Raw genomic sequence first — 24,295 nt, forward strand, 5'->3', positions numbered from 1 at the left:
TTGTAGCCGACTTTGAAGCTTGAACCAAAATCCCTCGTTGCTCTTCCTATGGTCTCTCCTGAAGCCGAGGCTAGAAGCACACCGCCAGATGATGCTCGCAAGTCACCTTCGAATTGGATTCATCAACCGCCGTCATGAGGTCATGCCAGAACAAGCAATCAGTCTGACAAACGCTCAGGCTGCGAGAGTAGTGAACGACCATAGGCATCCTCGCGAATTGCTTGGATGCGAAGGTTGTACACGACACGACAGGAAACGCCCATGTTGTGTCCAAATGCAAAGACCTGCTCATCCTGCTCTGAGCATCAAGTCACCTACGAATGGCGAAGCTTAAATAGGTGAAGCAGCGACGTTGGGCTGTGGTGGGTTTATGGCCAACACCGTAAGCATGCATTCCATCACTCTAGTAACGGTCTTGATCTTTGGCATAGTTATCGGCTCAACAGAAGCACAATACAATGGAACCTATAGCACCATCCAGCCAGTCCTGGCAGAAGACTTTGCAGATCCATCGTTAGTCAACGTGAACGGAACATGGTTCGCCTTCGCGACATCTGGCAATGGGCACAACATTCAAGTCGCAGCATCACCGAGTTTCACGACCCACGAATGGCGACTCCTCAATGAGACAAATGTCTTACCGGATCCAGGCCCTTGGGCACTCAATAAGGATATCTGGGCGCCTGATGTGGTTCAGTTGGTAAGCAAGCTCATGTAAGTTTCAACTCAAACTGACTTGCCACCTAGGAGGATGGCAGATGGGTCATGTATTATGCTGCTCCCTTGGTTGACAATAAAGATATGCACTGTATTGGTGCTGCAACCTCCACTAGCATCGTTGGACCGTACGAGCCGCAGAAAGACCCTTTTGCATGTCCGAAGGAAGATGGGGGCGCCATAGACGCTTCAGGCTTCGTCGATCCAAAATCCGGCAACCTGTACGTCGTATACAAGGTTGACGGCAATAGCATAAACGCACATGGAGGCGATTGCAATGGTAACCCAGACCCCAGCAACGGCTACCTTCATCCGACACCGATCATGCTGCAGCAAGTCAGTAAAGCAGACGGTATCACCAAAATGGGCGACCCAGTACAACTCCTCGATCGAGGGGAGGCAGATGGACCACTCGTCGAAGCACCCAGCTTGTTCTACAACAGCGAGTCTGGCCTCTACTTCCTGACCTTCAGCAGCAACTGCTACGCAACAGACCTGTATGACATTGGCTTTGCATACTCGAGTTGCCTGGACACGGAATTTGTGAAGAGCAAGTACCCCTTGATGACAACACAGAGTATAGGCGTATCAGCACCCGGAGGAGCAGATATGAGCGACGACGGCAAGTATGCTCTCTATCACGCGACAGTCGACAAAACGGAGAATGGAAGCCCAATCAGATATATGTATGCTGCAGAAGCCGATCAAGCTGGGCTCGACGTGTCTGCGATTCCTCTCGTCTGAACTGGCTGGCGGCATGGCACGAGAGAGCGGAAATATTGCTCGTGGTCATGTGTTTGCGCTCTGTGCTTGTGAGCTATTGTACAACATTCGTCGGACAGTTGCAGCAACATGAGGATCATGCGGAACTCGTCATCAGCATCACTATCAACCACGTGGGGGGCCTCAGCTTGTGTACTCAGCAACGTCACTGAGCATGTAACATCATCGACCTTAGAGTAGCATGCCAATCTATTGCTTTATAACTGATCTCACGTGCGTCATGGTCAGATTGAGAAAGCCTTTCGCTTGCCGCGAAATTGGTAGAAGTCGATCCCCACCACGAAACACAACGGCGGAATTGCATCTTTCAGCACAGACAACGTCTCCGGCCGCCTATGATGCAATTGTTGTGTCGTTTTAATTGCAGTCTCTGTATATCTAATCACAAAGCATTCTTTTTAGACAAGTCTCCCACAAGACAGCAAGAGAGCTTCATAGCAAGAGCCAGTGATTGAACCTGTCCTTGTCTCAACTTGCAAGGAATACGCGCTTCCCAAACTCTAAAACGGGACCACTCACACAAAACTCCGGGGCCGCCAAGAACGTTGAACTTCTGCGATCTCGCGTGGCATGGACCACATCGCGTTGCCAGGCGAAATTTTCAGCATGGCGGGTAGGAAATTAAACGATTGAACAAGGCTTCAGCAGCCGACAACCTCGATGACGGCCGAATCTTTGCCCTGCAGGGAACCTGCTGGCAGAGTATGTTTCGCCTGTCTGGCGAATCTGGATCCACGCGAGTGGCTTGCGTTTCTAATCAAACACAAGCCAATTGTATCGCTGCCCTGAAGCCAAACACCAACAATCTGACAGACTTGACAGGCTCTGAGACTCCTCAGCTGGCAACCGGGATGTCATCGATCTGTTCAGTGATTGGTCTGCCTGAATGTGCTGGCGATCATGTATGCAATTTCAGCCCATGCTCACATCCATACACCCCCTCAGTGACCCCGAAGTGGATTCTTCAACGTTCGTCGCAAACTGCTCACCTCCATTCCTACTTGATTCATGCTTTCGTGCCTTTGCCGTGTGCGCATATTGTCCATCTTGCTCCTACAGCATATCACACTCATTTGTCTGAAAGGCTTGACGTCTTTGCGATCGCTGCTGCGACTATATTGCTGACCACAACCACGCTCACTATCTGACGTACGAACCGGGACTTACGTTCATCACACCGAAACACAAGAAAACGACAGACTCAAAGCCGAAAACGCAACAATGGAAGCTAGAGCAGTCAACCCGATCACTGCGACGCCGGAGACCACCAGAGTCGTGGTCTCAAACTACACATGCATGGCAGTCACACTCGTAGTGTTGATCGCTCGCGCTGCGCTCTCTGCGAAATGGAGGAGGAAGATCGGTCTTGATGACATCTTTCTGTACTTGGCATTAGTGGCTGGAATTATAGAAAGTGCTTTGACAGAACAAGCTGTTCGACGAGGACTGGGTACATTTATCCGTCCTGGCAACTCGTCAAGGCTCAAGAGGCTATCCGAGGTAAGCAGACCCGCACCCTGTAAAATGAGGAGACTAATATGTGACAGCTTGTCTATGCTTCCGACCTCTTCTTCCTGATTGCGATGCTTCTGGCCAAGCTAGCAGTCGTCCGACTTGTTTACCGAATGTCCTCCCGGTCAGCTGCTTCGAAAAGCAAGCTAATGGCACTGCAAATCTGTATCGCCGTTTGGGGCGCGTTCTCAATTCCCGCCATCGCATTCCAATGCGGCGCCAAACTCCCCTGGCTTTACATTCCCGACCGATGTACAGAGTCGGGTGCGCTCTGGTATCCGACGCTCATCTTTAGCATTCTGACAGATGCCTGGTTAGTGGTATGTGCATGGTCAGCCGTGCCGGAGATGCAGGTGGGACAAAAGCAACGACAGGTCATCCTCGGACTCTTCAGCACCCGTTTCCTCACGTGCATCCTCTGTGTTGTGCAGTTGGCGTTCCTCGCTCCTGCCCTCAAGAATGGCAACCAACCCAGAGCGATGCCGAACCCGTTCGTGTTGAAGTCGTTCGTCATGAACGCTTCGATTATCACTGCAGCTCTCCCTGTGCTTTACAGCGTACTTGGCACATACACGCCAACACAGTCGGCGCAAGCAACGATTTACAACCCAGATGCGGAGCGACAAGGAAGCCCGCTTGATGAGCTCAAGACACCAAGCTCGGTCGTCTTACCAAATCCAAAGAACTTTGACGGCATAGTCAAAGAGACTGAGGTGAAGACGGCACCCACGCTCGGTAACGAGGACTTCTCAGCGAAATTCTCCTTAGCGTTCAACAAGGAGATTGAGATTACATCGAAGGCATAATGCTGAGCATTATCCCACTGATCCCACAGATACTCGACAAACACCAACGACCTTTCAACGACCATTTACGGCGATTTGACGATTTATGAACCTTTCACTTCCAGCTTCTCTTCGCTAGGCGAACACTTGCATTCATCGAAACAAATATTTAGTTTGAAACGGGTATATGTCTCAGAGGCTTTAGAGAGGTAGTGCTAGTCGACAGCACGGACTGTCGCACTTTTTTAACCTGTTGACCATGAGAGAGACAGCTAAGGCTTGCGAAAACATTATTCTTGTACCAAAGTTGTACGACTTCTGTTGGAAAGTACTACAGATTGCTATTGGAACACATCGTTGCCCGAGTGTAGAAAGGGTCTTCGAGCTGCAACAGCGCTACATGAGATATCAAAAGTCTATGCGTAGTCACGACAATCATCACATTGTTTTGGATGTGAACCGTAATGGTCGTCTTGTTGCTTTTTCGAATACGTCTGCTGCTTGAGCGTCCGAGCCATCAGCTCATGCCAAGACTTCGTGAACCCAAAGCGAAGCGTCCATACTTACACTCCTACCCTTTTGTGCAATCCGTCTCACCTCATCGATGCGTCTTCTACGCAGGAAGTCACAAGCTGTCGCTTAGAGAATAATACCAAATTTAGGAAGTCACGATGGTAGACCTCCGGGCATTAAAGACTGGTTGACCTACCCAACATTACATCACCGTGCAATCACGGCGAGCCATCTCATCATCCAGCTGTCTTCTGTTTGAGCATTTTGAACATCATCATCTCCGTTGAAACGTCCATAGATTGTTCCCTTTCGACTAATTCTAGCATGAGCAAGAACTTCCTCATCACCGGCGCAGCAAGAGGCATCGGTCGCGGCCTATCGCGCCTTCTGCTCTCCAAAGGCCATCGCGTCGTCCTCTTTGACAACAATCAATCTGAGCTCGATCATCTACGCACACATCTGCCAAAGCTATGCCCCGGCATTGATAGCTCTAAATGGAAGATCATGCAAGGTGATCTAACGCGACCAGCAGACATCACACAAGCCGCATCCGACGCGTCAAAGTTCTTCGATGGCAAGCTCGACGTCCTAATTAACAATGCTTTTTCCGGACCTGTCGGCACGACGCCTTTTGCCGAGTTGAGCCTGGAAGAGTGGTCGAGAATCATCCAGACGAATCTCACAGGGACCATGCTGATAACACAGGCGTGTCTCCCGCTTCTCCGGCGCAAGCGCACTTCCTCGGGTGGCAGCGAGGACATATACACGTCCATCATCAACATGTCAAGCACGAGGGCGTATCAGTCAGAGCCGAACTCAGAAGGCTACGCGACTACGAAAGCTGGGCTGATTGGCCTCACGCAAGCTTTGTCATGCTCATTGGCTGCTAACGATGAGTATGATGCTGTTTCTGTGAATACTGTTCTCCCGGGTTGGATCAACGTTGAGAATGAACGTAAGGATGCGGATGAGAAGGGTCAGAAGTGGGAGGAGGGGTTGACGCAGGAGGATCATAGGTGGCATTGGACTGGACGGGTTGGGAAGGTGGATGATATACTCAAGGCTGTTGAGTATCTTGTTGGTAGTGGTGGATTTGTGACGGGGCAGGAGATCAAGGTTGATGGTGGTGTGACGAGGCGGATGGTGTATCCAGAGTGAGCTATGTTTTTGGTTGAGGCATATTAGAGGATGCTCACAGCCGCTTGGCAAGAGTACCGAGAACGACGATCTTCACAAGTACGACCAGCGCTTTCCGAAAACTGACACTGGAAGCGATGCAGGAGAAGGGAACATGTGTTTGCTGGTTTAGCTCTCGGATGCAGGCGAAAGTGAGGTGTTTGTCACGTATACACAAACCACCTTGCCGCACATCTTCTGACCATTGTTCGCACACGTGGGATGCAACAGTGCAAGTACCGCGACTGAAGGTTAGCGGGAGAAAACTGAAGCGCACGTCTGAGTGACGGGGAGTGAAAGAGAGCAATCAAGCATGCGCTATGCACTTCTGTTGTGGTCGGACAGTATAATTTCCTTCTCAAATACTCTCCACGTCCTCAGGTTGATGGCCAGATCTCTTTCCTCTTCTTCAACCCACCCCTCTCGGTTTCGATAACCAGAAACAATCACTATAGCCAATCTTTCGACCGGACTGTCGACCGACACCCAACTCTTTCGATTTCGAAACCTCCCAGATGAATTGCAACTACTTGTCTACCGAAAATACTTCGAAGGCACACAACTCACCCTAACAAATTATGACGAGACATCCGACAGTTTCCGATTCCACGGTATGCCTAGTCTTGCTCTGGACCTTGTGTCGCACGAAGTACACATCGAAGCTAGAAAAGAGCGTACTCGGCAGACCAGTCGTCGCATGTACGTTCAAGAGCCTCATATCTTGACCGATCACCTCGACATGCTCTTGCACGATACACGATATGCATGGATTCGAAGCCATATTAGCAAGCTGGAATTTACCCGAGTGCGAGTATCACCTAGAAAGCTTCCTGATTGGAGACCCCTAGTGTCTCAATGGCCACGATTGCGAACAGTCAACATCCAGGTCGTTCGTCTCAGCGGCAAATTCCCACTGAACATCGCGAATGAGTATTGTAGTGGCATAGCACGGTTCAGCAAAGGCATGGTCACGAGCATCATAAGAGAACTCATGGAGAAGAGCTATGTCTCTGAACTGGTGATACGGGTGCTCCAACCAGATGACCTCCGATACGCGCTTGAACAGAACTGCTCTACATACGAAGCCTCCGTTCGATACACTGGGATATACCAGGACGAATCGTCAACAGAGCTGTTTCATGTTGTACGTATACTCATTCATTGGTGGTTGCGAGATGCATGCTAACATGGTTTCGACAGGTATACGGGCAGATCTATAGCCGCAAGGAAGTGCAAAAGGAGATGAAACTGGTTACACGACATGAAGTTGTCAAAGCCTGGTTCGAAGAAATGGAAAAGGATGGTGCGGTGGAGGAATTCAAAACGAAAGGAGGAAAGACAGAACATATTGCCGATGGTGTCTAGCATCATCGCAAGACTATCAGATAAAGACACAGGGTATCGAAGCTACGAAAGGTCGCCTCGCACGAGCATAGAAGGCAGACTCTTCGACGACCTGCGACCACGAAATTCAAGCAGCTATAATTCTGCGGACTTGAGCAATCAACCATTTCATAGCTCAGTAGTGTCATTTCAATGTGAGGGCTCATCTTCAATTATGAATCCATGACCTCAACTTCAATTTCTTTATTGCTCAGTCGACTTGTCTGGGCCAGCAAAGCGCGGAAGCATCACAGGCTGCGAGTTTCAAGCCATGTTCCAGGTTATGGATGAGTTAGTAACGTGTATGAGCTGGCTCAACCTCTAGGAAAGAGCAATGTCCGCTTCATGCTAATGCTCGCACGTCAGTGGCTAAGTCGAGGACCGTGGACGTGCATGGATCGGTAAGCATTATCCGCACCGCAATCAGCTACCTCACCTGCGCTCACAGTGTAGCACATTCAACTATTGCAATCGAGGTATGGATTCCCGTGATACCCTTGCAAGCACTAGGAAGGCCACAGTAAGACACCATCCGAACGGAGCACGTGACTACTGCCAAGCAACCTGCACTCCATGCGGCTTAGCTTGATCTCGGACAATGTTAGTGTCACCGCGTGATATCTCCGTTTCGCAGCTTTATGTCCACAAGTTCACTGATACATTTCTTCTCGAACACATTTATCGTGTATAGATCGGCTGCGCGTCTACGATCGATACGACTGCATATATACAATGGTCAAAACACGAAGCGCTGGGGCGAACGAGCCTCTGGAGAAACTGGTGACTCCTCCCAAACGAGCACGTAAGACAAGAAAGCCCATCTTTCCGTCTCCCCCAAAAGAAATACAGGAAGTGCAGGAATTGCGCGAGGCCTCTCCCGGGGTCGCGGTCGCAGTCGCACACAATACTCCCCAGGACTTGAAAACCCCTACATGGATGCACACAGGAGATGAACAAGAGAATCTAACACCTTCCATAGAAGATACACCTTCGAAACTAGTATCCGTATCAGTACCTACATCCACAAAGCGAACTCGAGATGACACCGAGGATGAGGAGAACAATTCGAAGCGTGCCCGAACGCAAATCAACACTACCGCATCCACCAAACCTGACATGTTGTTCATGTTTCCAAAGAAGCCAGTAAGCGACGACGAAGATGAAGACCTGACAGCTCCTCCGAGAACATATGCCGAGCAGATTCGCCGAGATCGACGCGCCAGAGAAATAGCAAGGAGAAACAACAGACTGGGAATTACTCCACGTCGACGGAAGCCATTGAGGGCAATTGGTGATAATCCATTTGGCATTGAGACCTTTACCGAGCAAGAGAAGGCTGCGCAGGCTGCCCAACAACAGTCGCAAGAACCAGAAACAGAAAGACAACATCGAGAAGACCGATCGGCAGCTCCAGAACCAGAGACACCGAGGCGCGGTCTATTCGGCAGCTTGAAGGATTTGGGCAGTGGTGTGTTGGGTCGTATTGCTTCTCCGTTCAGCAGCCTCACCCCACGACAAACATCTCCACAATCTGCTCCTCAGGCACAGACCGAGCCTCGACGACGACCAGTCAGAGTCTGGGATATCCAGTATCCAGAGATTGAGCCCCTGCATGATGAGACGCCTGCACCTGCTGCTGAGGAAGAGACAGAGTCAGAGAAGAAGCGAAAAGCTTTTGAAGCAAAGTATGGAAAGACCGACAGAAAGTACGATCACCTTCACACCATGCCCGTGGATGGCAATCCAGACAACCTCCTCTATCCTCCAAAGAAGCAAATTCCTGTTACCAAACCATCACACGAAAGTCTTCCGCCGGCTGCAAGAGCTGCCTTTGAACAGCGCAAAAAGAGACGAGAAAGACTTCACGGCAAGCCACCTGTACATGAACCACCTACAATCGCTCCCCTCTTCGGTCCGAACAGTCACTATGCACGAGGTACAAAGAATCCTCTTTACGAACAACACTTTATTCCAGGTCCACATCCAGCATTTAGAAAGTTTGCTGGCGATAAGCGATCATATGACGAGACACTCTCAGAGACGGCCGATGCACAAGAGATGTCCACATCTCGCACCTTCCAACCATCTGTCGAAGACGATCCAGATTCCGCAAGTGCATCACAGGGAGAGCAAGAGCCATCGACGCCTGCGCCCAAGAGACAAAAGACAAATCCATTCCCACAAACTCCTCGATCTGCTATGAAACCTCCGGGGTCTGTTGGTCGCAGTGGCAGATCGGCTAGATTCAACGACAACCCTATCATGAGCATCAAAAGAATGTCTCCCATTTATGGCAGCTCTCCTGCTGGAGAGTACCCATACGACCCTAACAACCTTTTCCATACTCTCACAGACGAAAGACTACATGGACAGAAGCAGAGTGGCGATGATACTCAACTATCGGATCCCTCGCCGAGAACAGCGTACAACACGAGACAGAATTCAAAACCCTCCCATCCTGGAGATCAGTTCACCCAAGCCATGAGAGCTGGCGGCACCGGTACACCCGTTCAGTTTCAGTGGAACGACCCCAACGATCCAGACTGGAGACCATCTCTTGCAAACCCACGTCCAGGTTGCTACTGTGTCCCCGAGACTGACATTGACGATGATGAGTCTGAGCTAGAGGAAGCAACACCACCACCAGAGGTAGAAACACCTCCACCGCCATCCACACCGCGCATGTCACACGCAGAGCTGCCCAAGGCTACCTCATCCACTCCTACATCCACCGGCGCTTTGGAAAGTGCCAACCTGGAACGACGTCGTGCAGAGGCAGCAAAGACAAAGCCACGAACATCATCACGGCTAGCAGAAGTCACTTCTGCCCGCTCTCGCTCACCATCGCCGCCTAGCCTCGACGCCGACGAAGCGGCAGATGTGTCAGACAGCTCTGTCAAAACACCATCTCCAACCATGGACAGTGCTGCACCGAACGCAACTTGGACCTGGTCTTCCGAAACGAACGAGTACATTTCCTCGAATGGCGCATTCCCAGACTTCGCATACAACCCATACGATGAACTCGTCCCATCCTTCTCCCTCAAGAGTCCATCCGGCTCCTACGACAACACAATCGTCGGCCCAGACAATATGACCGAAGCCGAACGACAGAAACACTACGCAAACAAATACAACGATGAATGGGCAGCGCAGGAGTTTCCCTTCGACGAACCACAAACATATGAAGAGGCGGGCGTGGGAAGCAAATACATACATGACCTGATACGAAAGAACGACGCACGACATCCAGAGGTCGTGGCACAATGTGATGAGAGGTTTGCGGGGGAATGGGATGCGCATCAGAAGGCCATTGATGATGCGACGAAAGAGGGGAGGAGACTGGTCGCTACTTATCCTGATAGAGACGGGACTGAGATGCTTGACCTGGAGGATGAGGAGCTGGGAGATTGAGAAGGGAAGAGCCGAGAGGAGTGAAGAATTGAGGGATGGGAGGTATATCAGGGAGAGAAGGTGTTATTACAAATGTGTTTATCAGCTCAAACAGAGAGCTTTCAGCAGGGAGTTGGGGTTGTTTTCGGAGCACGCGTCACGTTGATGCAGCAGAGTGTCAGAAGTGTTGGCTTATGTTTCTTGCATGGCTTTTTCAGAGGTGGATGGGAGCCAACATGAGATTAGCTACGGTGCAAGCATGGCTGAAGCTCAACGTTGCTGTCCCTGAACCCGCCACCAACCGATCGGTGTCCTCACCATTTTATTCACCCGGAGTTCGCCCTTGTGGCTTGAGCGATGGGGAGTGGGATGGTTCGAGTTCGTGAGGTTGGTGGTGTGTGGTTTGGGATAGAGATGGCGAGTCGCCCCTTGCCTTGAATATTATATTTGTGCTTTTTCAGATCAAGATTTTGTTCACTGTCTTCTGTAAGCAGGGTGTGGGAGCGAACAGTCTCAGAAATCCATGGTATGTCACATGTTTATTTCTTCGAACCTTCGTTGAGTACTGTCACTTACTCAGAATTTACTCTGATTACTCTGCAAAACACTATGCTTGTTGTGAAATGTCAAGCCGGAAACAGTCGACCTGTTGCTTCCGATCGGTTCGCACTCAACTCTTGGATCTGAATCTCATCATGGTGGCAGAAGATCTGAAGCCCAAGGTAGGTCAGGCCGATCCAGAGCCAAAGCTCGCTGGAGACCAGGGGGGCGAACAGTCTGTGCCGACAACTAATGCTGAGCCAAAAGATAAAGGAGGAGAAGATGCTGCCAAGCCAGGTGGAAAGGAAGAGGTGGTACTGACCAAGGACTCCGATCCTGAACTGTTCAAGCTCAAGAAGGATGAAGTTCACCGCGGAGACATACTGTTTCTCCCTGACAGTGACGACCGAACAGCATACACGGGCGTCAGTCTCCACCACCTCCCTGAAGGTATTCCGGGCCATCCCATTGTGGTTCTTGCCATCTTCCCCAACGATTATGTTTGGTTCCTCCTAGTAAGTTATGGAAAATCTCCATATAAGTACACACTACGCTGACACGTGCGCAGATCAGCTCATCCATCAAAGGCTGGAACTGGGAAGACACTAGCCACATCCGAGTCGATAGCGCGATACATCAGAACAGCCGTAAGTCCAAAGAGCAGGGTGCTCACATCAAATGCGATACAGCCTGCAAGAGATTCATCCTTTTGGTTGACGGCAAGACCCTGAAACATGGAGCATTTCTGAACACCAAGGCGGTCTACACGATACCCCTCAGGTGTCTTCGACGGACCTATGGTTCTCCGAAAGCAATTAGGCCGTGCTCGCTGCGTTTCGCGGAGGCAGCAGCAGCGAATGCTATTGCTGATGCATTGTTCCGACACAAACTGTATGGCGATGGGTTGCTAGGCAACGCTTTCGGATTGCGTCCAAGCATTCTAGCTAGCAAGACTCTGGCAGGGACCATATGCTGGGCTCAGCCTGCAGGCGATGTTCTCAAAGAGTACAAAGGCAACATAGAGCTCAAGGGTGCCGGTCCGTGTCTCATAGTCGAGTCAAACGAGGAGACAGCGAACATTTGCATGGTAAGTTCAAGAGGCCAGAGGAGTCACTTCGCGCTAATTTTGATAGATCGTCGACCAGCGGGAGACTCAAGATGACAGCTGGCGGTATGAGGACCTCCTTCGATTCACAGACATATGTCGAGCAGAAATAGCATGTCACGATGTTGTCTCTTGGGCCCGCAAGGAGCCATGCAAACCTAAGATCCCCCAGGTGTTTGGCACGTTCTTGCCACAGCAATACATACAGTGCTTCCCCTGCTTCCAGGTCAGCCGGAAGGAACTGTACGCTCTTCCTGCGGCTTATAGAACGGGACAAGTGCGGATGGACGACGCCTCTCTAGATCAAATTAAGAAGGTCAGAGAGGAGCGTGAGAAGCCTTTCGGTGAACGTTGGCTAGACGGATTTAGGTCTTGGGATCTGGTAGATCCGAAGTGGCGGAGGATGTACTGGCTCTATGGCCCACTCGAAGAGTATAGCCAACGATTCGACCACGTTGGACGACTCATGCGTAGGCATGACATCGAGCATGCTGCTAGGAGGCTTGGTATAAACGTTGTTGGCGATTGGACATGTGAATGATACAGAGCGGAGTTCTCGACGGTCGAGGCAGCCACAGGTACCGCAGACTGATAACTCAGAGGGGAACCTGCAGCAGCAAGCGTTCTGTTAGAAGGAACTACTCGATTCAACAGCACAGAGAGTATGGAAGAAGGCTTTCAAGACTGATACTTTGGTCAGCGGCGTCATGACGACGAACTGGCAACGATGTTGGTCTGTAGTATTCTGCTGTATTAACCGTGAGATCTGTTCTAGTCAGCAAGATCTAAGGTGGTGACTTCGTGTACTTTTGCCAGCAGGTGGAGACGGGCACTGCCTAGAGAAATTGTCCTGTCACTTCTGAGTTGAACAAACACTTTCTGAATCGATTCCGATGGATGCGACAATGTCGAGTTGAAAATATGGGAGGTGCCGAAACGTGTCTGCGATCGCAAGTTCGTGTGATGTAAAGTAGGCAATCTGTAGATCGCTTCAATATGCACGTTGCACGTTCCCAGGTTCACCTGCAGTATGGTAGACATCTAGAGGCTATCGTCTCTTTGCCAATTCATCGGCTCTTGATGTGATCACAGCCAAGCCTTCATCGCTCATAAAGCGCCGTCGGATCCTGTAGCAAAACGGCAAAGCGTAGAGCTCATCGCGGCTTACTTCGAACCATGGATAGCACATGACGCTCTGATCTGGCAGGAAGCTCCCCATCGGTGTTCCCCCATGATTGACGAATGCAAGACCTTTCTGCGCTTGTACTTTGAGCATGCCACTCCGCTGATACGGCGCATCGCACGCAAGCCGCTCGAAGTGGCCGTTGGTACGCCCAGCATACCTGAAGTGTTTGCGCGGCCATCGTTCACGACTACTCCGTCTATCGACAATCTGTAGATGTCAGATGCTGTTCGCTGTGTGGCATTCACTTACTTGCCATGCAGATCTTCACTGTTGACTGGTTGACCTCCACAACAATGCATGGTCCTGAGCCTCCGTATGTCTGATTATTGCCTGAGACCTTGAGGATATTGTTCTGCGGCGCAACCCAGCAGAAAGCTCCTTTGCGGCATTCAGTAGCTCCATTAGAGATGGCTAGAGCACGGTCGGCTTGCAGGCCGTTGTAGAGGCGTGACTTTCTCAGCAAATCAGCAATACCACATGCAGCCAGTCGCTCCATATTTTGCACCGAACAGGGTCGGAGGAATTTATGGCTACCATGTACTCGTCGCAAGCATGACAGTGGCACCTCGTGTACGTGTGTTGCGTTAATGTAAGAGGCTTTGCGCATTGCGTGTCCACGGTGCAGGTACGCCACTTTCGTACAGTTCTTGTCGCATATATGCTGAATTTCCTGACTTCTGAGCTTTGTCGCCGAATCGTCTATGCGGACGTGGCAAGCATCGTCTTCATCGAAACTGCGGTTGTCAGCGCTAGAAATCTGCAACAAGTGAGTAGTTGAGCAGAGGTGCAAAGCGGAGGCACGAACCACAAGCGCCCAGACAACATTATTCGGAAAGCTCTCTAAAACAAAAACAAAGTGGCCTTTGATGCCCTGCCGGACGTCGCACTGTACGCCTTGATATGCATGCCCATCCTTCGCGAGAAACAAGATCTGACCTCGACTAACATCCTCCGCACCTACATTCGGCTCTTCGGCCTCTGAGTCAGCAGACGACGCCACTCCGTGTGCTGTCACGGTGAAGTTTGTCGTCGAGGAGCCTAACAGTAAAGCATCTGGTCGCATGGGAGAGGTTGGAGGTGTGTAGAAGATATCAGAGTCGGACGTCTCCGGGGAACTTGATCGAGACATTGATGCGATGTGCAGATCGGTCTGTGTCCTGTTAGCTGCTGGATCTGTTTTCGAAAGTTCATAGATCCGCTCTTCGATCAGATTCAGGGGCGAGAGACAGGACAATAAGTTATTCCATTTGCTTCGAAGTTCAGTCAGTAAAGGGCGGATTTACACTTTCTGCACACTGCCCTGTTTCTGCATATCTGACAGAGATATCATTCTCAGTGTAAGTGCTACGCAGAAGCGTATTGCAGGAAACAATGCCAACACCGATAACTTTTATCATCCCTCGTTTCCTTCTTCACAGCCAGACAGTAGTCGAAGCTCAGTCGCATACCGGTCAGTCTCATATTGTGTGTACTACAGTTCAAGAACCGAGTGGTCTTCCTTTCGGTGCAGGTAAGTCACCATATCGTATCACCCGCAAGCTCATCGTTTTTGCTTCGAACGACCTGCAAGCTGTGCTTGTGCATGGTGTCGCGGTCCATGGTATAACTGTCAGGCATGTTGTAGATCTCGGCATAACTGACATTGAAATGAGGGTAGCATAAAAGATACTGCTCCGGCATAAAGCTGAAGCTCAGATTAGACTTGTAGTCTGTGAAGCTCAAGCCGACATGGTTGTATCCGGTGTTGACATGGAGAGGCAAAAAAGGTCCTGTGGTGTGAACGCCGCAATTCGCATTCGAAACTCCGCTGGTAATGATTTGAATTGACGCGAATGCCAAGTAGGCCTTTCTTTCGGACGGTAGTCAAGGATCTGTCTCAGGTTAGCCGTTTCTTGATGATGGAGTAACGTACTTACGAGGCATACTGTACAGCTAGTTGGATAAGACTGAATGATCACGCATGGCCCTGCTGCTCTGAAGAAGGCGTTACCTCCCGGGGCTTCCAGCATACCGTCCGTGGGCTGAACGTAGCACAGAAGACCCTCCAGATTTTGCCATTTCGCCGTCACATGGGGTGGAAACGTAGCCATATGACTTTTGAAAGTGCCCGAGTAAAGTGTCGTTCGCAATAGAGCATCAGCGATTGCTTCAGCAGCCATCCTTCTTGCGTGCAACGCAGATGGGTAGGTCAGCCGTCGCCTCTGCCCTGTGGTATGCTGTAAAGCTGATAAGGGCAGCTCATATATCTTATCGGCATTCAGATAGCAGCATTTGATCATAAAGTTTCTGTCTCGCAAGTGCATATATCGGCGACCTAGTGTATCGTACGTCATCTGTTCTGCGCGAGCATCTGGAGAGTTCTGAGGCTCTTCAGGTTGATCGGCTCCGTAGAAGAGGATGTGTCGAGGGCTAAGCGCATCATGATGCTTGCTCGTCGTACTCGAGACCTAGGAAGAATTAGTCGGCTGGAAATCCGCAAGCACTGGAAGAGCGTTGCTGTACCAAGAGTACCCAAACCCAACTGGAACCTTCAGCGTCTACTCTGTCTTGCTTCTCAAAGTGCTCGATCATTACGACTGGGTGGCCTTGAACTTCTTTCGGAGGCGGATGTTCCACATCCAGGTAGGCTTCCTTGTCTTTGGGAAGGAAATATACGTCGCCCAAGGCGACTTCGCCTTCCTGTACCCGCTGGCGATCGTGTCTTGACCTTCTCGAAGACATTTCGGTGAGACTGTTGGAGTCGTGAATAGCTTGACTGGCAGAGAATGTCGGTTGCGCTGCAATGAATGCAACAGAGTGTGCAAGCCATCGCCCGCATTTTTCACTTTGCGAGTAATAGAGTAGTGTAAGGATTTTTCACATTCGAAACTTGCAACGATCAGGTACCTGAGGCACATGCTGGAATCTGTCCAGTCATTATCAAAGCACCTTACCACTTCCTCTACAGTGCAGCGCTTTGCTACAGAAATAGAACGATACCTAATTCCGTGTACAACAAGGCTCAACAGCAGTGACGTCGTTGAGATGATGCTCACTACGCCTCGGACCGTAGTTGAGATACAGAGGCATGTAATCACTGCTGTGTGTTCGTGCAAGGGCGATGCGAGTACAACAAAGGATGAAGGTCGTCGACTATGTGGCAACTAGCATGGGGTACAACTTGAATTGAGCTGAGGTGGAATGCATATCTGAAAACCTGACCATGCTCCTGTTCACGCTGAAGACGACTGGATCTGATGAGTATGCCACACCTGCATGTGCATATGATCAGCTTCTCGACGATGCGACGATGAAGCTTGCCAGAAGGAAAAAGAAGTGAGCAGGGGTATTTTTGATTGCTAACGCGACTGTGGAGCCAGCAGCTTCGCGTGATTCGCGCATCCGCTAGCCGCCACGAGGCGCAACGTGTCAGTGCCTTCATAGACCAATTTTCATACACAATCTGACTCGAAGGATTGCGAACCCCAGGCGTAGAGATAACAAGCGCATCGGACGAGTCAATCATTCAGCGCAGAAAAAAGACCACTCATTAATAGAGGTGTATGCACCACATTTGCATCGTGGTTTTCAGCGGGCAAGCAGACAAACAGTCAGACAGGAGGTTCGGGATCAGAGTCAGTAAGCCGCCTAATGGTGAATGGCAATGCGGTCACGGTATGGAAGACTACTAGACGCCATGACTTAACTTCACGGACAGTAAAAGCCGTGTGACCTTGCAGACGTATGAACGTATTCGTCTGTGGCATGTGCCAGAGCTTGTCCGACGAGCACCTGCCTGTCTACTGTCTCAAGTCTTGTCTTCGACAAACTCAGATGGCTCTCAAACCCTCCTTCCAAACCCCCACAATCCCACCCTCCCACAAATCCTCCAATCGTCCCGTCGGATCCCCCTTAACAAGCAACAAATCCGCCCTCCGTCCCTTTTCAACAACCCCCCTATCCCCAAATCCAAACCTCCTCGCCGTAACACTCGTACAACTCCTCAACGCCTCGACGGTACTCATCCCACACTGCTCCACATACAGCCCCAACTCCATCCACAGACTAGGCCCAATACCGCTTCCCTTCAGGCCAGCCGCAGAATCCGTGCCAGCGACAACATCGATACCGTGTTTGCGGAACATCCGGATCGTTTCGTAGGCATGTTCAATCGTGCATTGTGGCGCTTTCATACCGAGAACTTCGGTCATGTTCTGCTTTGTGAAGTCGTCGATGCCGAAGTTCTTATGTGCGATCCCAGCGAACTTCTCCCTTAGATCTTGCAACTCATTCGTGAGGGAGGACAGGATAACGAGTGTAGGGATAACAAACGCATTGTTCTCTTTGTATAGCGGGACGATATCCTCCGTTGGACTCTGATCGACGAAGGTATGTGTTAGGCCGTCTGCGCCGGACTTCAGTACGATTTCTGTGCTCTCCCGGCTCGTTGCATGTCCGACAACGAGGAGATCGGCGGCATGAGCTGCCTTGACGACGCTGCTTTGGAGTTCTGGAGTGGCGACTGGGATGCTGTTTGTTGGAAGGGCAAGGGAGCAGCAGTTCTCTTGCATCAGCTTGATGTAGTCTGCTCCTTGGGATTTATGTGACTTCACGAAGTCCTCTGCCGTCTCTGGTGTGAGAGACGGCCATGTTTTGACTGTGGCTTTGAGCTAGTTGGACGTTAATTAGGTGATGTCGACCACAAAGGGGCTCAAGTAGACGTACCTCTTCAGTCGGATCATGAGCAAGCACAATCGGCTTCGGCCACCCGCCTTCAATCGTAGCACCGTAGAGTGAGCTCTTCAAGTCGGCAAGTGCTACCTTGCTGTTGTCCTTCTTGGCACGGGCCACCCCCTCTTTGATATTCGCCTTGAATTTGTGAATAATCTCTGGGTCACTGTGCATATCGCAGATGGTGGTGACGCCGCATCTCAGGGGTGTCCGTAGAACTTGAGAGTGGTCTGCACCTTCTGGTAGGTGGAGCCCATGAACGTGAACATGAGCGTCGATCAGACCTGGCAGCAAGGTGTGGCCGGAGCCATCAATGACTTCTGCGTCTGGAGGCACATCGTTGGACGATGAAGAAGTGTCCACGGAAATGATCGTCCCAGAGTCTGTGTCGAACGTTACGGTGCTAGTGGGGAAGACCTCATTGCCATCGAACAAGCGAACGGACTTGATGACTGTGATGCCCATACTCGGTTGCAGAGAAGGCGTATAGCTGTGTAGTGCCCGGATCACCTAAGCCAACGCGCAAAGCAAATGATCAGTTCAAATTGGCTCGGCTAAGACCGGAATGGCATAAGCTCTAAAATTGAGAGGAATTGTGGTGATTATACAGCAGTCAATGCTCATATAAGGTACGTCTGGGACTAGTGCATAACAAATTGTAGCCGTGGGAATGGATCGCGATGAAATCGGATACTGCTCTTGATCAACCTCTCTGTGTTTGAGTGAGCTTCGTGAACAAGCTGAATCTACCGTAGCAATATGCGGGGCTGATTAGCGATTCGTGGAGAAGAGACCTGCTACCATAAACGGATCATCTCCACCAACTTTGATGCACATGAAACAGTGAAGCATTGAATGAGCTGCAAAACGATTTCGCAAGGCCAGTACCGTATTGTGATCGACGAGTAGTATCATGTCTTCTTCATACCTTATGTTGGTTATACTCTATCTTCTTATAATTTCTCTTTTTCACCACATTCGAGGATGACCAGCGGCTAAAGGTTGCTGAGACCACAGAGCTTCTATGGCGGTTAAGGTCTCTTTAGCTGCCTTCATCCGAACCGTCCGACTCAATGTTGGCTGTAACGAATAACTCAGTATCATCCTTTCCGCGACCACGGCCAGGACTGACTCGAGCTTTGATATTGAATGTCAAACTTCCTCGGCTCCCTCGTGAATTGCTTCGTGATGGACTCAGTGCGAAGCGCTGGTCAACTGCGTAAGGTCTGCCTCCAGGAGAATGAGTTTCTCTTGGTCTACCACGAACCGGCGTCGTTGGTGTGGGCTTGACAGGGCTACGAGACTTCTGCTCTGGCGGAGCAGCAAATTTGCGACTGAAGGTAGAGCTTCGAGAAGGCGCTTTGCCAAGGGAATTTGTACCTGTAGCAACACGATCTTGGTCAGAAAAAGTCAGAAGCAGGGCTATCAACTCATATGCGTACACGTACCGTCAGTGGATTGAATCTTAGCGACTTCATCTGGTGATACTTGCAGAGGCGGTAGATGGTGAGCGTCGATACTCTCGAGATCAGCAATGCTTGCCCTCAGTTCTGACTCGCGCACAAGGGCACTATCATCCTTCCCTGCTGCAGGTGACTGAACTTGGGCATTTTTTCCAGAGACTCGTCGTCTTGTCGCTGACAGAAGGTCTTTGATCGTGGTTCTGACAACACTCGGTCTCGGCTTCTGGTGATGCTCATCATGTTCCGCAGCTTGTGCGAATGATGGTGTTTCTTGCACAGTAGGAGTACCAACGCCTACCTCCTTCAGCCGCAAACTGCCTGGCCATTCGGTTGAGGTGGTTTGCTGAAATGGCTCAAGATCTGATGCCGGCTGACTGTCCTCTTCCGTCGGTCCTGTTGCAGCCTCTTCTTCGAGTCTTGCTTCTTGCTGCCGTTTTTCAGCATCCACGAATTGAGGCAAGGCCAGTGGAATGGGTGGTGTTGCAGGTTTGGGCGGCGCCTCGTTCGTTTGCTCAGGAGGTACTGAATGAAATTGAGCAACGTGTGGCGAGCTCTTCGACGTATCGTGCTCTGCAATAGTTCCTCGGCTCATGCTCTCCCACAGCAAAGCTCTTTCTCGTACAGGACTCGAAAGAGGGAAGCCTGTACGTCTGGCTGTGAAAAAGAGCGGCTCAGACGTCTGGCGTTGTCGTTGGAGTTTAACGTCTTTGTCAAACAACTGACGCGGCAACGCAGGAGTAGGTAGTGGCTCCCGGAACTTGATAGCTGTCTCTGGAGAGGATTGTAGACTAAAGTCGGGTCGGTGGATTGACCTGGGGCTCGGATTGGCAGGCTTTAGACTCTGGCTACGTGAGGGCTGTGATTGTGGCAGTGAATGCTTTGTGGGAGAAGGTCTTTTGGAGCTCGAGCTTCGTGGCGGCGCACGAGGAGAACGAGCTAAAGGACTTAATGTGGTAGCGATGGCGTTGTCGAGCATGCTGCCAAGCTCGTCCATCATGTCATCTCTTGCTTGAGAGCTCCCACTGCGTTCTCGTCTTACAATGTTCTGTACTGAAAAGAGGCGTGATCTGAGGTCTTCGAGGACCTCGTCGACTTGGTCTTCATCTTCGCTAGCTACTTCTGGCTGGGGGTCGCGATGTCGAGTACGGCCCCTTGCTTTCACCTCATGGTCTTCTCCTTCGACTTCTTGCTTGACCTGCTGGGTCACTGGTGGCACATTTGGGACGCCTGGCTTCTCTTCTCCGAGGTTTGGGGTGATAGCGTGGGGAGTAGGCTCAAAGGGAGTCGAGTGCGGTGCTTTCGGTGTCTCTTTTGGTTCTTTTGGTTCCTTTGGCTCTTTTTCGGGGGCTGCGGGACTACGAGGCATAGCCTGAAACGCTTGAAGTTGCTGAGCAACTCGGCCAGGTGGTATATCCAATGCCCTGCAGAGATTAGCTGGGAAGTCTGAAACCATGTTCTGATCATACCTTGGCTTCCCTTCCATGATGAAAACGTACAGTAGCTTGCATACAGCAATTTCAACTAGCTATGTTGGGTTATCTGGTCAGTGGACTGTACAGATCCAAGTTGTGTCGGGCATGGGTTGCAGCGTTCGGGGGGAATGTTCCTGCCATGCTCTTTGGGGGATGGTGGAAGGCACGACCGACAGCCAATGCACGGAAACAACCCATTGCGGCGAGCACAAGTGTGGTGAAAGTCGGATTGCTGATCGAGACTGCCTGCTCAATTCATGGATACAGCTGCAAATTCTTGACTAGTATTTACACGATTGAAAGCCGTCTCGTCTACTTCAGGGAGGCTTGCAGACTCTCCAGAACCTGAAAACTGTTAGTAACGATGGATTGATGCTCCCCACAAGTTGCTCACCTCAAGCTCAATCTTGGCCTCTGCAATATCCTGCTCACTGCCACCTCCATTCGCAATCTTTTGAGCTTCTGATATCTGCGAATTAACCGCCTCCATGCTGAACTCCTCCAATGGAAACCCTTCCACGGCGTTTATGCTAAGGACTGAGTTGGGCTGAACAATGGCGAAGCCACCAGACACTGTAGCCGTTAGCTGTAGTCCCGGACTCCTTATGCTCTTTCTCACAGAAGAATTGTTTGCTACCACCGCTCTCCTCAATGACCTCAATCAAGCCTGGTCTGAGCTGCTCAATCGAGGGAACATGCTGTGCTAGGATACCCATCTCTCCGGACTCGGCTGGGACATTGACTTGGACGCTAAGGAGTATGTCAGTATGCGCCTGGGGTTGCTAGGTTCGAGGTTCTCGTACACATCCTGGGACTTGTAGATCGACTGTAGACCAAAGGTTAGCATAAAGATCCGCGCACTGAGCAGACTGTGCACTGTCAGTCCAGCTGCATTCGTACCTGGTGAGGAAGGGCCAGAGAAAGCTTGATCTTGTCCGAGACTGCATCGGCGTAGCCTCTTCGCTGGACTGGTCGGGCGACGACAGAGGAGCGAGCTCTGAGAGCTGCTCTGGCGATTCTCATCGAACTCATCTTGTTCCGGAGCTATATGTGGCAGATAGCAGTTCGCAAAGTCCTCGACCTTTAAGCTGCGAAGCTGAATCTCAAGCTGCGGCAGGTTCCTCGCCAAAGCTGCCAAGTCGTGATCATAGACGGAAACTTTGCCGAATATAGCAGAATCCCTCGCCAGACTCTTCACGCGTAGTTTCAACTTCACACATCGAGTCATACATTATGGCAAGGACTTTGCACGAAGCATAACATGGCCCTGCTGTTCTCAGTCGTCTGTACCTCGAGCAGATATACGGGACTATGCTGATGCGATCTTTCTGGCTGCACCCTTTGCGGTAGGACCGTGCTTTCCTCAGAAGATACATATTATTTCAATGGAGTTCACTGCATTCAATTTGCTTCATTGACCAAGAGCTGAGGTACAAGACCAAGTCATGTCCGGCACACAGGCTGCTGCTACCGATGAGCAGAGTACATTATAACGAGAAAACAGTGTGCCGTACTGCTTCGTGGACATTAACACAGACAGCAAACGTCCTTACTTCAAGCCTTGTTAGGCCCAGACAGAAAATGTATTCCTGCCACAAGCGCAGCTCAGGTCGTCCGCATACACATCTGCTAGGTAAGTTCCATACCCGCTCTGCACTACCCTTCAATGATGCTTCTTTACTATATATACGCTGGAAATTACCGACTGAGGTTCGCCTTTGCAGATAACAAATGGCTTTTTCTGATTGAAGATCAACATACTCTTTGTTAGCATGACCTTGTTTATACACATGCTGACTTTTATGTTTAGCCTACAGTTCTGCTTTGAGTTTTATGCCAATAGCAGCATGCAACATGCTTTACGGCTCATGTTGCCGTTATCGTCCTGTAGGCCTGAGCATCTATATCACTTAAGTGATCAGGTGTCATACACGCGTCTATCTCAGCGTCCTGGGAGGTTGACCACGAGTACGGTGAGATGTTATGTTCACGGTCGACAGCTACCTCATGGCGATTCTCGTGTTGCTTCCTCCCGGCATCTCTACCTGACATCTGTTTAGCCACGGGCAACAGGCTTTGTTCTGATGATATCCCAGCTTTTCACGCACAAAGCCTCACATTCATGAGCATACGCCTTGAGGCTATGACCATGAGTATCTACACCAGTGTCACTGTTGGCACCATGTTGGCTTGCCTTGATATTGCGTTCGTCCACAACGAACCTCCTCCCATCTCATCCAAACTACACCCATTGCAATCCTACTAAGCACGATCTCTACCATCCAAGAATATTTGACGCTCTTTACTGTTACCGTTCCCAGAAATCCCAACAAGATGTCTAGACCAGTCCAGATGTCCAGCGGCCCCTACTTTCGCGACACCCTCAGAGACTATTCCATGGTCTTTGCCATGTTCTACAAATGCTCCGACGTCAACACTCGTGCCATGCTAGCGATCTTCGAGTCCCTGTGCGAAGAGCACTCTACCCCTTCGGTAGCATTTGTCAAGGTCAAGAAGGACGATCTACCCGGTCTCTGCGTCGAGCACGACATCCCGAGAAACACAAGCGTCACTTTCGCGGCCTTCAAGAACGAGCGCAAAGTCGGCATGACTGATGGCACTAATTCCAAAGAGCTGGAGAGGATGGTGGAGTCACACGTAAGATCGGCACGCCCTCGATTGAGAGGTGGTGATCATGGATCCTGCGACTGCTGCGACTCCAGAGCTAGAACACGCTCGGTCAGTTCTCGGCCCGAGAGAGTCGTTCACGCACCGAGGGCCCGAGATCGACCTAGATCTGCTAGCAGACACAGAGTGCCTTTGGTGGTCGACTGGCCTGGTCGACGCCATGCCCCAAGAAATGCAACTATCCCGGCAGATCTTACATACGTCGACCGTCGCGGGCCTCGTGCAGTCGAGCGGCGCGCTCACTTGGAGTATTTGGGCGGCGATGGACGCTACCATCGCACTGACGACGTGCGTCTGCAGCGAACGCCTCGGGGTGCAGAGGCGACATACCTTGATTGGTCTGGTCCGATTGCTATTGAGCGGACAATCGGCCGCTAATTGCTGACTGCTGAGCGATCCCAGCAGTCGTGGGAAACTCGAAATGTTAGCGTGGAGTAAATAGGAGTCAACATCTGAATAGCTCTTGTGCTGTTCGAACACCATCAATCTCATAGTAGCGTCGGGCAGGTCTACGTTGTAGCTAGAACACAGAAAAGCACCATCGTTTCAGCAACCATCGTTTCAGCAACCATCGTTTCTTCTACGTGTCCGACTGTGCACTGTCGTCCCTTCTTTCCTCTGTCCGGTCGACCGTCCCTGCCGTTTGGACGATCAGCTGATGCAACCAGATCCAGTAAACGCAATGTACAATATCACTAGCGGCAAGAATGCTATGCTGCGCAGTCTCGAAAGGGGTTTGTGCTTGAGTACACCAGCAGCACATTATATACGAAGCGAATGTTCTGTGACTCTATTGGCCGCCGCGGCCCGTAAGCACTGAACCATACGGTGATACCTAGCCATACCAGGGCATAGCAAGTATATGTATC

At 50.7% G+C, this 24,295-nt stretch overlaps 11 protein-coding genes across 11 annotated transcripts; 7 read left to right on the forward strand and 4 right to left on the reverse strand.

The window, feature by feature from the left end:
- Positions 1-388: 388 nt before the first annotated feature.
- Positions 389-1,461, forward strand: PMZ80_006482 (uncharacterized protein; the record flags this gene model as incomplete). The annotated part of the gene is made up of 2 exons (XM_064874895.1): positions 389-700; positions 748-1,461. The coding sequence occupies 2 exons, from the start codon at positions 389-391 to the stop codon at positions 1,459-1,461; spliced, it is 1,026 nt and encodes a 341-aa protein (XP_064729295.1).
- Positions 1,462-2,721: 1,260 nt separating this feature from the next.
- On the forward strand, positions 2,722-3,818 carry PMZ80_006483 (uncharacterized protein; the record flags this gene model as incomplete). Its single annotated transcript, XM_064874896.1, has 2 exons — positions 2,722-3,000; positions 3,048-3,818. 2 exons carry the CDS (start codon positions 2,722-2,724, stop codon positions 3,816-3,818), a joined length of 1,050 nt encoding a protein of 349 aa, XP_064729296.1.
- Positions 3,819-4,634: 816 nt separating this feature from the next.
- PMZ80_006484 (uncharacterized protein) lies at positions 4,635-5,468 on the forward strand (the record flags this gene model as incomplete). Its single annotated transcript, XM_064874897.1, has 1 exon — positions 4,635-5,468. The coding sequence occupies one exon, from the start codon at positions 4,635-4,637 to the stop codon at positions 5,466-5,468; it is 834 nt and encodes a 277-aa protein (XP_064729297.1).
- A 631-nt stretch (positions 5,469-6,099) lies between these two features.
- Positions 6,100-6,851, forward strand: PMZ80_006485 (uncharacterized protein; the record flags this gene model as incomplete). Its single annotated transcript, XM_064874898.1, has 2 exons — positions 6,100-6,630; positions 6,687-6,851. 2 exons carry the CDS (start codon positions 6,100-6,102, stop codon positions 6,849-6,851), a joined length of 696 nt encoding a protein of 231 aa, XP_064729298.1.
- Positions 6,852-7,601: 750 nt separating this feature from the next.
- Positions 7,602-10,283, forward strand: PMZ80_006486 (uncharacterized protein; the record flags this gene model as incomplete). Its single annotated transcript, XM_064874899.1, has 1 exon — positions 7,602-10,283. One exon carries the CDS (start codon positions 7,602-7,604, stop codon positions 10,281-10,283), a length of 2,682 nt encoding a protein of 893 aa, XP_064729299.1.
- Positions 10,284-10,957: 674 nt separating this feature from the next.
- Positions 10,958-12,448, forward strand: PMZ80_006487 (uncharacterized protein; the record flags this gene model as incomplete). The annotated part of the gene is made up of 3 exons (XM_064874900.1): positions 10,958-11,317; positions 11,371-11,889; positions 11,936-12,448. The coding sequence occupies 3 exons, from the start codon at positions 10,958-10,960 to the stop codon at positions 12,446-12,448; spliced, it is 1,392 nt and encodes a 463-aa protein (XP_064729300.1).
- A 507-nt stretch (positions 12,449-12,955) lies between these two features.
- Positions 12,956-15,814, reverse strand: PMZ80_006488 (uncharacterized protein; the record flags this gene model as incomplete). Its single annotated transcript, XM_064874901.1, has 7 exons — positions 12,956-13,300; positions 13,347-13,850; positions 13,899-14,343; positions 14,613-14,777; positions 14,822-14,964; positions 15,019-15,540; positions 15,596-15,814. 7 exons carry the CDS (start codon positions 15,812-15,814, stop codon positions 12,956-12,958), a joined length of 2,343 nt encoding a protein of 780 aa, XP_064729301.1.
- A 1,088-nt stretch (positions 15,815-16,902) lies between these two features.
- PMZ80_006489 (uncharacterized protein) lies at positions 16,903-18,268 on the reverse strand (the record flags this gene model as incomplete). Its single annotated transcript, XM_064874902.1, has 2 exons — positions 16,903-17,742; positions 17,798-18,268. The coding sequence occupies 2 exons, from the start codon at positions 18,266-18,268 to the stop codon at positions 16,903-16,905; spliced, it is 1,311 nt and encodes a 436-aa protein (XP_064729302.1).
- A 577-nt stretch (positions 18,269-18,845) lies between these two features.
- Positions 18,846-20,749, reverse strand: PMZ80_006490 (uncharacterized protein; the record flags this gene model as incomplete). Its single annotated transcript, XM_064874903.1, has 2 exons — positions 18,846-19,198; positions 19,252-20,749. The coding sequence occupies 2 exons, from the start codon at positions 20,747-20,749 to the stop codon at positions 18,846-18,848; spliced, it is 1,851 nt and encodes a 616-aa protein (XP_064729303.1).
- A 301-nt stretch (positions 20,750-21,050) lies between these two features.
- ATP16 (delta subunit of the central stalk of mitochondrial F1F0 ATP synthase, atp16) lies at positions 21,051-21,770 on the reverse strand (the record flags this gene model as incomplete). Its single annotated transcript, XM_064874904.1, has 5 exons — positions 21,051-21,083; positions 21,133-21,311; positions 21,358-21,488; positions 21,542-21,564; positions 21,639-21,770. 5 exons carry the CDS (start codon positions 21,768-21,770, stop codon positions 21,051-21,053), a joined length of 498 nt encoding a protein of 165 aa, XP_064729304.1.
- A 1,302-nt stretch (positions 21,771-23,072) lies between these two features.
- On the forward strand, positions 23,073-23,804 carry PMZ80_006492 (uncharacterized protein; the record flags this gene model as incomplete). Its single annotated transcript, XM_064874905.1, has 1 exon — positions 23,073-23,804. The coding sequence occupies one exon, from the start codon at positions 23,073-23,075 to the stop codon at positions 23,802-23,804; it is 732 nt and encodes a 243-aa protein (XP_064729305.1).
- Between the last annotated feature and the right edge of the window lie 491 nt (positions 23,805-24,295).

Source organism: Knufia obscura (assembly GCF_036327395.1).
Source record: "Knufia obscura strain CCFEE 5817 isolate CBS 148926 chromosome Unknown scaffold_7, whole genome shotgun sequence".
NCBI classification, from domain to species: domain Eukaryota; kingdom Fungi; phylum Ascomycota; class Eurotiomycetes; order Chaetothyriales; family Trichomeriaceae; genus Knufia; species Knufia obscura.